We start from the raw sequence: 11,356 nt of genomic DNA on the forward strand, positions 1-11,356 counted from the left end.
CCAAACATTAACCATAGGCTGTTCCTTTAGCACTGGGGAAGCCTCAAAATGACAATCCACATAAGCTGTATCTCTATGATCACGATTCAAAAAATTCAGCACAAACAAAACAAGCAAAACCTTACATAATATTTTCAAAAAATTCAGCACAAGCAAAACAAGCAAAACCTTGCATAATATTTCTTGTAGCGTGTCTCCCATATTCCCCCTTTTTTGTTTAATAATAATAAGAATGGATTTCAATGTTTGATAAATGTGATCAGTGATAGCTTGTCCAGTGGGAGAATGAGCAATGGCCGTAGTATGTTTAACACCCCCTTCTTGGAGGAAAGTTTGAGTGGCCTTAGAGGTATACGCAGGCCCATTATCTGTTTTTGTAGTATGTGGGATTCCCATAGCAGCATAAGCAGATAACCAGTGTTTACGGGTGTCATGACTGTGTTCACCTGTATGTGCTGTGGTAAATACGTAAGTGTCACGGGTTACTTAGATTTACCTATGCCCGTGACAGGGGAAGCCACCCCACGCCCCCCCCCCAGGGCCCGGAAAGGAGGGGGAAAAGGGGAGTGGGATAAAACAGCGACAATCTAAGGAGGAAAAACTTATTTTACTAAATATGATATCGAAATACAAGATAACACAATATAATATAATTAAGGCTAACAAAATCGAACGAAACAGAGAGAGAGAGTCTCCGAAAACCGAGAGGCCTACTGTGAACTCTAGGCGACACGGCTGGAACGCTTCCCACTCTCTGAGAAGTTCGAGAGAAGAAGGAGGGCACTCCAGCCTGGGAACAAGATTATATAGAGTCCTGGTCCCGTGACTTATTGTTACTCCTGTTGTTCTCTGGGATATGTAGTCTTCTTCTGTGGACTGCACATTCAACAGAAGTATCCATACTTGACATGATGTTATGATGTGGAATACTGATAGCAAAATTACAAAATTACAAAACCATGACATTCCACCCCTTATTCTACATTATTACATCATGGTTAATATATACATATATATACATATATATACACGTATGTAAAATTGTGATAGCTAAATAGTAGAATTGCATGTAACATAACTAAATGTACAACTATAATAACTAAAATACACTACACATGCAAACATATATATATATATATAGATACATAAAATTATTGACTGCATTCCCCCAGCATCAAATTCCCTTGTGGCACACATTGAACATCCCCATCCTTCTGCATTACCCACCAAGTGCACCCAGGTCCCTGGGCAAAGACAGTTCCACGGATAGGTTTGCCCTTTCCAGAAGCTGGAAGGACCCAAACAGCTTTTCCCAACATGTTCTTTACATGTATAACAGGGACCTTATCTCCTTCTACAGTGTGTAGGGGGCTAGATTGACTAGGACCATCACGATTGACAGATCCTCTAGTATTGACCAACCAAGTGGCTTCTGCCAGATTCTTCTCCCAGTGCTTAAATGTTCCACCACCCATTGCTTTCAACATAGTTTTCAACAACCCATTATATCGTTCAATTTTACCAGAAGCTGGTGCATGGTAGGGAATATGATAAATCCACTCAATGCCATGATCTTTGGCCCAAGTATTTATAAGAGAATTTTTGAAATGTGTCCCATTATCAGATTCAATTCTTTCTGGGGTGCCATGTCGCCACAGGACTTGTTTCTCAAGACCTAATATGGTGTTTCGAGCAGTAGCATGGGGTACTGCGTATGTTTCAAGCCACCCAGTGGTTGCCTCTACCATAGTGAGTACATAACACTTACCACTGCGAGATCGTGGCAAGGTGATATAATCAACCTGCCACGCCTCCCCATATTTATACTTTTGCCATCGCCCTTCCTCCCAGAGAGGTTTCATCCTTCTGGCTTGTTTAATTATGGCACATGTTTCACAATCATGAATAATCTGCGCAATAGCGTCCATGGTTAAGTCCACCCCTCGGTCTCTGGCCCACTTATATGTCGCGTCTCTTCCTTGATGACCTGAGGTCTCATGAGCCCATCGAGCTAGAAATAATTCACCCTTATTCTGCCAGTCCAAGTCAATTTGAGCCACCTCAATTTTGGCAGCTTTATCTACCTGATGGTTGTTTTGTTGTTCTTCAGTAGCCCGAATTTTGGGCACATGTGCATCCACATGACGCACCTTTACAACCATATTCTTTGTTCGGGAAGCAATGTCCTTCCATAGTTCAGCGGCCCAAACAGATTTTCCCCTCCGTTGCCAGTTATTTTGTTCCCACCGCTGTAACCACCCCCATAAGGCATTTGCCACCATCCATGAGTCAGTATAAAGATACAGCATTGGCCACCTCTCCCGTTCAGCAACATCTAAGGCCAGCTGGACAGCTTTTACCTCTGCAAACTGACCTGATTCTCCCTTACCTTCAGTGGCCTCTGCAACCTGTCGTGTGGGGCTCCACACAGCAGCTTTCCATTTGCGATGCTTCCCTACAATGCGACATGATCCGTCAGTGAATAGGGCATATTTCTTTTCATTTTCTGGTAATTCGTTGTATGGTGGGGCCTCTTTAGCACGTGATACCTCTTCTGCTGGTGATGTTCCAAACTTTTTATCTTCAGGCCAGTCCATGATTACCTCTAGGATTCCTGGACGATTGAGGTTTCCCATTCGCGCTCGCTGTGTAATCAGCGTAATCCACTTGCTCCAGGTGACATCGGTAGCATGATGGGTGGAGGGAACCTGTCCTTTGAACATCCAGTTCAGCACTGGCAGTCGAGGTGCCAAAAGGAGCTGTGTTTCAGTCCCGACTACTTCGGAAGCAGCCCGAACCCCCTCATACGCGGCTAAGATCTCCTTCTCAGTTGGAGTGTAGCACTCTTCAGACCCCTTATATGATCGACTCCAGAATCCCAGGGGTCGGCCTCGGGTCTCTCCTGAGGCTCTTTGCCACAAACTCCAAGTGGGGCCTTTCTCTCCAGCAGCAGTATAGAGGATGTTCTTTACATCCTGTCCAGTCCGTACTGGCCCCAGGGCTACAGCACGGGCTATCTCTTGTTTAATCTGTTCAAAAGCCTGCTGCTGCTCAGGGCCCCATGCAAAATCATTCTTCTTCCGCGTTACCTGATAAAGGGGGCTTACAATGAGGCTGTAGTTTGGAATGTGCATCCTCCAAAAGCCCACTGCACCCAGGAAAGATTGTGTCTCTTTCTTGCTAGTTGGTGGAGACATGGCAGTGATTTTGTCGATCACATCTGCTGGGATGTGACGACGTCCATCCTGCCACTTTATACCTAAGAACTGAATTTCCTGGGCAGGTCCTTTTACTTTGCTTCGCTTAATAGCAAAGCCAGCTTGTAGAAGAATCCGGATTATCTGCTCTCCTTTTGTGAAAACTTCTTGTGCTGTATCGCCCCACACAACAATGTCATCAATGTACTGCAGGTGTTCAGGAGCACCACCCTGTTCCAGTACAGTTTGGACCAACCCATGGCAAATGGTTGGGCTGTGTTTCCACCCCTGGGGCAAACGGTTCCAAGTATACTGAATGCCCCTCCAGGTGAAGGCAAACTGTGGCTTACATTCGCAGCCAAAGGAATAGAGAAGAAGGCATTGGCAATGTCAATGGTGGCATACCATTTGGCTGCTTTTGACTCCAGCTCGTACTGGAGTTCCAACATGTCCGGCACAGCAGCGCTCAATGGGGGTGTGACCTCATTCAGGCCACGGTAGTCTACTGTCAGCCTCCATTCTCCACTGGCTTTACGCACTGGCCATATGGGACTGTTAAAAGGTGAGTGAGTTTTACTGATCACTCCCTGATTCTCCAACTGGCGAATCAAATCATGAATGGGGAGCAAGGAATCCCTGTTGGTGCGATACTGCCGTCTGTGCACTGTCTTTGTAGCAATCGGTACCTGCTGCTCTTTTACTCGTAGCAGCCCCACAACAGACGGGTCCTCTGACAGGCCAGGCAAAACAGACAGCTGCTTAATGTTGTCCATGTCTACAGCAGCTATCCCAAAGGCCCATCGATACCCCTTAGGATCCTTGAAATGCCCCTTTCTGAGGTAATCAATACCCAGTATACATGGAGCCCCTGGGCCAGTCACAATAGGATGTTTTTGCCAGTCTTTGCCAGTGAGGCTTATTTCAGCCTCCAGCACAGTCAATTCTTGAGAGCCCCCAGTCACTCCAGAAATATGGATTGATTCTGTCCCTTCATGACTGGAGGGCATTAGGGTGCACTGTGCACCGGTATCCACCAGCGCCTTATATTCCTGTGGTTCTGATGTGCCAGGCCATCGAATCCACACAGTCCAATAAACTCTATTATCCCTTTCCCTCCCCTGACTGAGGGCAGGGCCCCTCTATTGGTTACCTGTGATGACTGGAGCAACTCCACTGGTGGTTGGTATGTCTAGTAGTTCTTTCACCCGTGCTCGTAGTGCAGACGTGGGCTGATCATGCCACTTCCTCATGTCTTCTCCACGGTCACGTAGGTAGCGCCACATGGAAACACGCGGTGCAATCGTACTGTTGTTCTTTGCTCGAGCTGGGAAGCGTGTGCGTCTAACAGCTGAGACTTTTGATGATGCAGGTGGGGAGTAGGACTGGACTAGTTTGATCAGATCCTTCATTAGACCTGGTGGCCCGTACGAGGATTGACCTTCATCAGTTGTTTCTGATACTGTTACGGGATCATTACAATTAGTTGATGGAAACAATTTCTTGCACATTTCATCTACTCGGTTTTCTAGCCGTGAGATGGCAGAAACTGCGGCATGCAGTTGGGGGAGCTGCTGATCGGTGGTTTGAAGCATTATAATCAGCTCAACAACTCGGGGCCATCTGTCCACGAATCCTTTAGATCCTGATACCAATGACTGTGCAATTCTCTCTGGTGCTGTACTTGTGATTTTCTGCCACATGTCAGGATCGGCCCTCACTCTCTCTGGGTCAAGTTCGCTTGGATCAGGGCTGTACAACATTTTCGCCATGGCCAATTCCCTCAGGCGCTGAATACCTTTTTGGACGGTATTCCAACTATCAAATTTAGGCTTCAAAGCATCCTTATAGGGGTACCTTTCTCTCACGGCTTCTAACAGCCGCAACCAGAGAGTAGCAGCTCCATCCGAACATCTGCTAATCCCTCTGTCGATACCTGCATCTTGGGCAATGCTTCCTAGTTGGCGAGCTTCATTACCATCTAGAGACAAGCTGTTGGCCCCGTTGTCCCAGCAGCGAAGCAACCAAGCAAGGATACCTTCATCTTGACGCCGTGTGAACTCCTTTCTTGAGCCTTGGATTTCAGTCAGCTTCAGAGGTCGACAATAGGTGATTTCCTCCTCATCATCAGTCTCTTCTTCATGCCTCTTGGTTTTTGCCTTTGCTTTTTTCGGTACTGCTCCATGCCCGGCACCTGGGTCTTCTGCTGCCCCCCCCTGTGCTTCTCCTTCTTTTCGTTCTAGACGCATGGACACCCGTTTCCATTTCTTGCCTTCCACAGGGGCAACTGATATTGCTACTGATGCCTCCTGTGACTGATCAGAATTAACTTGGGCTTGAATCTCAGATCGGAAACTCTCTCTCTCCAGAATAGTATGATACAAAGCACGGTATGCATAAGCCAAACCCCACATAAGGTTTACCTCCTTAGATCTCTGACCCAAATACTCACTTAATTTCTTAGGGTCCCTTAGGTGTTCAAGAGTGAAATCCCATGACACTGCGGGTCCCCATGCTTCTAAGACTTTTCCTAAACCTTTCCATATTCCCTGCCAGTCATCATTCTCTGGTTCTGGAGGAGACTTCCGCATAGAACAAATGCATAGGAACATATATGCATGCATTGATAGTGATAACATGAATGCAAGTATGAACCCTATCTCAGTTATTGAAAAGCGTGTGGAAATCTGAGAGTACAACCTAAATAAAAAGGGTTTTTTTAGCCTGTACAATGAATTAAACATGGTGGTGTTTGTAAAATTGCCTGTTCCATCTGGGATGCAAGTATTTGTAAAATTGCCTGTTCCATCTGGGATGCAAGTGTTTGTAAGATTCACAATTCCATCTGGGGTGTAGATGCCAAAATTCTGACCATACCACATCTCGTAAAAGTACCAGGCAGGTGTCTCCATCAGTATCCACCTTATTAGGCTATATATCTGCACAATTCCACAACACCAAATTATGGTGTTAATAGTTGACCAATACTTTAAGAAGATCATAATTGCTTTCAATCCCTTAAACAGAGCAACTGGGATGAAGAGTGGATTCATAGCTGGCAGGCTCTGTAAAAGTCAGAGCTAGCTAGCTTTGCTCTAAGGGAGAAAGAAATCCCTTTGTTTTCTACACAAAAGTTAGATAGCAGTGCTGAGAATGTGCAGCAGCCCTTAATGTTGACAATTTGTCTGGTATTTCAAGGTCACGTTCTCTGTGAGCAGCTACGGAAAGATAACACTCCCAACACTCCCGTAACGAAGCTCTTTAAGAGCAAAGAGAGAGTTGTTCTAAAAGCTAAAAAGCTCTATGCCCGCATTCTCCACCAAAAAATCTGTCACGGGTTACTTAGATTTACCTATGCCCGTGACAGGGGAAGCCACCCCACGCCCCCCCCCCAGGGCCCGGAAAGGAGGGGGAAAAGGGGAGTGGGATAAAACAGCGACAATCTAAGGAGGAAAAACTTATTTTACTAAATATGATATCGAAATACAAGATAACACAATATAATATAATTAAGGCTAACAAAATCGAACGAAACAGAGAGAGAGAGTCTCCGAAAACCGAGAGGCCTACTGTGAACTCTAGGCGACACGGCTGGAACGCTTCCCACTCTCTGAGAAGTTCGAGAGAAGAAGGAGGGCACTCCAGCCTGGGAACAAGATTATATAGAGTCCTGGTCCCGTGACTTATTGTTACTCCTGTTGTTCTCTGGGATATGTAGTCTTCTTCTGTGGACTGCACATTCAACAGAAGTATCCATACTTGACATGATGTTATGATGTGGAATACTGATAGCAAAATTACAAAATTACAAAACCATGACAGTAAGAAAAATTAGTATCTATTATTACATGTGCATATTTTAGACAGCCAAATTCAGGAACGTGAGTGACATCTGTCTGACACAGTTGAAGAGGTGCTGTGCCACATGGATTTGTCCCAATTTGAGGCAAAAAGATATCAGTCAAATTATGTAGCTGGTATTCAGTCATAAACATGGTGTATTGCATAAGAGAGAGGATCATTCTTAACACAGTTTTCCAATCGTGAGGGGTCATAGAGTAACTGTCACTGTTTGCAACCAAAAGATTGTATTTAAAGGCTGACTGAACTCCGTATGTTCTCACTGACTCTCTTAGCTCCTTCACTGCCTCACAAAGCAGGGATTCCAAATGGGGGACCTGATTAGGAAAGGTTTGCAACGTGTCAGCATCACCCCTTAATATAGTTTCTTTTCTGCACTGCTCTAAGACATCACAGTACGCTGTAGGGAAATTTGTCATTCCTGCTCCCTTCAAAGTATCATCAGGAGGAAATGCGTCCGATTCTCTTTCTGGATCTACTGGACCGGGATCACAATGATCCTCTGGTTTCGGTCCGTCCGTGTCTTTAACTACGTTACACATGGGCTGCACAGACGCAGCCGTGCACGACGATGGGGGGGGTGGCATGGCGAGACGCAGAGAACGACGTGGGCGGAGCAGAGGGCGGGGGCGCGACGAGTGACGTAGGCAGACTGAAGGGCGGGGGGGCCGTAGAGACCGACAACGCGGTGAGCGACGTGGGGGGGGCGGCAGGCGGCCGCTGGCTGGGAATGGCTGGTTGTGTCGGAGCGCGGCCGCTGTTCTTTCGTGCGCTGGGCTGGAGGTTTCTTGACCGGTGACGGCAGGTGACGGTGGTGTGGTTGTCCGAGCGGCAGTTCTGGCACCACACACCGACAGCTTGGCAATTCCGTTGCAAATGTCCCTTAGTGCCGCACCGGAAACATTTAAAAGAGGTGCTTGGGCTGCACTGGTTACCACAGATGCTTGTAAGGGTGCAAGAGCTGCTGACACTTGATTCTGAGAAGCCTCAGCCTGTGCCTTTAATCCTGCCCCTAGCTCTTTAATAGCCTCAACTATGAAAGCCTGAGCCCCTGTGGGCACACTCGATAATCTGTCTAACGCCTCCTCTATTGTCCAGTTACTCCTCAAAGTACTTAGAATGCCACGAGCTGTAGCATTACAATTCTGAAGTGCACAATGTTTTAGCATTATTTCCCTCATGTACTCTGGTACTCCAGCCTTCTCTATGGCTCCAGCTACCTTATCTAGAAACGCTCCAAAATCCTCATTTCTTCCCTGCTGGATTCCCATATAAGACGGCAGCCCACCTGGTGCCTTGATCTTATCCATAGCCTGCCTGGCCAGATACATTGACTCCCTACATTTAACTGGTCCTAATAAAGCCTGGGCCTCCGTCCGGATGAAAGGACCCACCCCTAAAAGTTCTTCAACGGCGACATTATACAAGGGATCTCCGGGCTGCCTAAGTATTGCAGCACTCTGTTGGCACATCTCTTCCCAATAAGCATTAAATAGCAGTTGTTGGTGCTGCGAAAAAATCAAACGACAATCAGATGGCAACAAAACCTGAGTACTCCAGGTATAATCCAGTATCTGTCTCGCTGGCTCACTTTTTACTCCAAACTGACTGACCGTAGACTGCAATTGTGACAACAACTTCCAATCTAAAGCACTGATAGTAGCCTTTGTCCCGCCTGCAACATTAGGCGAATACCCCCCCGGCAGCACCATCTGTTGCACCGCTTCCAACGCCTCACCGTCTCCCGCCTTTAAACAAGCCCGCGCCAGCGCAGCCCAAGCCCCCTCCCACTCCTGCGCGACGGCCTCCACCAGGGCACTCCGTGCCCCAGGGAGCGGCTCATTGCAAAGGGGGGTCGAGGGGGCCGGCTGTAGCGCCATGGTCGATGCAGGCGGCTCGTCTGATACAGACGTGCCGGGAGACGGAGACGGGGCACTCGGCTCCGCAGCCACCGGCAATGCAGGCTCGGCGGCCAGCGGCAACTGTACAGTGGACACAGCAGGGGGCACCGGGCAATCCAACCACTCATTATAATTCTTATTCCTCCCCTGCACAGCACTAGCTTGCTCTGCCGCTTTCTTTTCTGCCTGATGTAGCAACAAATCATTATAAACCATACGCCACCACTTCCCGCATTTTTTAGCTGTTTTATCCCCATCTAATATTCCCTGAAAAATTGCATTTCCAAATTTACGCCACTCAAAAAGATCATGCACTAAATGCGGATTCTGAAATAACCATTTAGCATACCCATACGCTAATAACTCGGGGAGTTCCTTTTGCAAGTCTGTCCCCTTAACCTGACGCTTTCTTTTCAAAAAACAAGAAAATACCTGACACCTTTTTTTAAAAAAGCAAGAAAATAATTCATAAACCACTTGCCTTCCCATACCTATTTGTCAGCGCGCTGTTGCAGCCTTAAAGGACGTCGTCGGCCCGTATCAGCTAGGCCCTTCTATAAGGTCATGTAGAGCACCTGCACCTTCTTTTCCTGGTGTATGCTATCCCCGCTGCTTAAGAATCCGAACACCTTCGCTGCTGCGATCCTTCCTGGTAGGCCACGTCGGGGGTCACCAATTGTTGCAGAATGGCGGGAGAAAAGCAGACGACCACACCTGTCATTGACATATGATCAGCTGTTCTCGTTTATTCCTTGGCTGCGTGTACCTTTATAATACGGATAATTAGCTCATACATATTGCAAAAGTGGAGCTCTTCATTGGTTCCCAATTACATACCATCCCCGAGTATCTTTGCAGCTTGTTGTTATCATCCTGAAAGTTACTCCCTTGCCAAGTTCACAAAACCATGGTTAGTTTCTCACCATCCCAGGGCATCCTGTTGATCTCACTGTCCTTGCAGGTGGCATGGCTGCTTGATTAACTGCACCGTGTTTACGACACTTCTCAGCTAGCTGTAAAAAACACTCTCTACACAGGGCTCCTTTTCCAATTCTGTAATGCTTTTCTCTTTCAGGGCTGCTTTTCCTTGCTCTTTTCCCCTTGCAGGGCTCCTTTTCCCCTTGCAGGGCTCCTTTCCCCCTTGCAGGGCTCCTTTTCCAATTCTGTAATGCTTTTCTCTTTCAGGGCTGCTTTTCCTTGCTCTTTTCCCATTGCAGGGCTCCTTTTCCCCTTGCAGGGCTCCTTTTCCAATTCTGTAATGCTTTTCTCTTTCAGGGCTGCTTTTCCTTGCTCTTTTCCCCTTGCAGGGCTCCTTTTCCCCTTGCAGGGCTCCTTTTCCCCTTTGGGGAAAACAGTATTTCCTCCTTTGGGAGGAAATTTTACTACTCGGAAAGGGTAGTCAGGCATTGGAATTCACTGCCCAGGGAGGTGGTAGAGTCACCGACCATGGGAGTGTTCAAGAAATGCTTGGATGTGGTGTTGAGGAATATGATTTAGCCAGGAAGTATCGGTGATGGTTGGACTGGATGATCTTCCATGTCCTTTCCAGCCTTGATAATTCTGTGATTCTGTGAACCACAGAGAAACACCATCTGCTTCCTTAAGTGAATCTGGGCTGGAGAACAAAGGACTTGAGCTCATGTACAGTGAGGTGATCTACATGTAATTAAACTGATGTTCGAAAACCTACAGTACAGTGAGGTAATCTACATGTAATTAAACTGATGTTTGAAAACCTACGGTGTTTGACTCTGGTAGTATCTGCAACCTTAGATGTTTGGGAAAGTACTTAATTCTTGAATGGCTTCTTACCACGGTTTAGTGGGCAAATACTGGTGGTAGGTGGATGGACTGGATGATGCTTTAGGTCTTTTCCAACCTTGGTGATTCTATGATAGTATTTCTATCTATCTATCAGACCTGGCTGCCCTGCCTGTCTCATAGAGGCATCAAGTTCAGTTTCGTTTCCTCATAAAGGAGCAGCATTTTGGAAGGGCTGTGGAGAAAACACTTCGCCACCGAGTTTATTTCCACAAGCTTTATTATTATCTTTGGGAGAATATCACGAGCAGGCTTTGTTACTACGACTACGGAAAGCCGCGTTACCACAACAACGGCTGGCCAATAGCGAACCTGTTCTAGTAAAGATCTATGTTTGATCTAGTAAATGTGTATGTTTGATCTAGTAAAGGTTTATGTTTGGTGGCCCTGCTAGGCAGGGGGTTGGAACTACATGATCCTTGAGGTCCCTTCCAACCCGGGTCATTCTGTGACTGATTCTGTGTGACTCTGTGGAGGGTGAGGAGGAAAGGCAGGATCGCAGCGGAGCACCAATCAGAACTGAGGGCTGAAGGGGAAGGCGGGAGGGATTGGCCCGGGAAGTTAGAGGAGGGGAGTGGG

General features: G+C 47.0%; 1 protein-coding gene across 1 annotated transcript in view; it reads right to left on the bottom strand.

The window, feature by feature from the left end:
• Window positions 1-1,852: 1,852 nt before the first annotated feature.
• Window positions 1,853-11,356, bottom strand: part of LOC146758538 (ankyrin repeat domain-containing protein 42-like) — a 58,643-nt gene continuing 49,139 nt past the window's right edge. The window contains exon 2 of the mRNA XM_085514549.1: window positions 1,853-6,926. Coding sequence (XP_085370675.1) covers window positions 4,337-6,247 — 1,911 coding nt within the window. The 5' untranslated portion in view covers window positions 6,248-6,926 and the 3' untranslated portion in view covers window positions 1,853-4,336. The remainder of the gene's footprint in view (window positions 6,927-11,356) is intronic.

Source organism: Coturnix japonica, chromosome 13 (genome assembly GCF_054131305.1).
Source record: "Coturnix japonica strain WE chromosome 13, WE-NBRP24, whole genome shotgun sequence".
NCBI classification, from domain to species: Eukaryota; Metazoa; Chordata; class Aves; order Galliformes; family Phasianidae; genus Coturnix; species Coturnix japonica.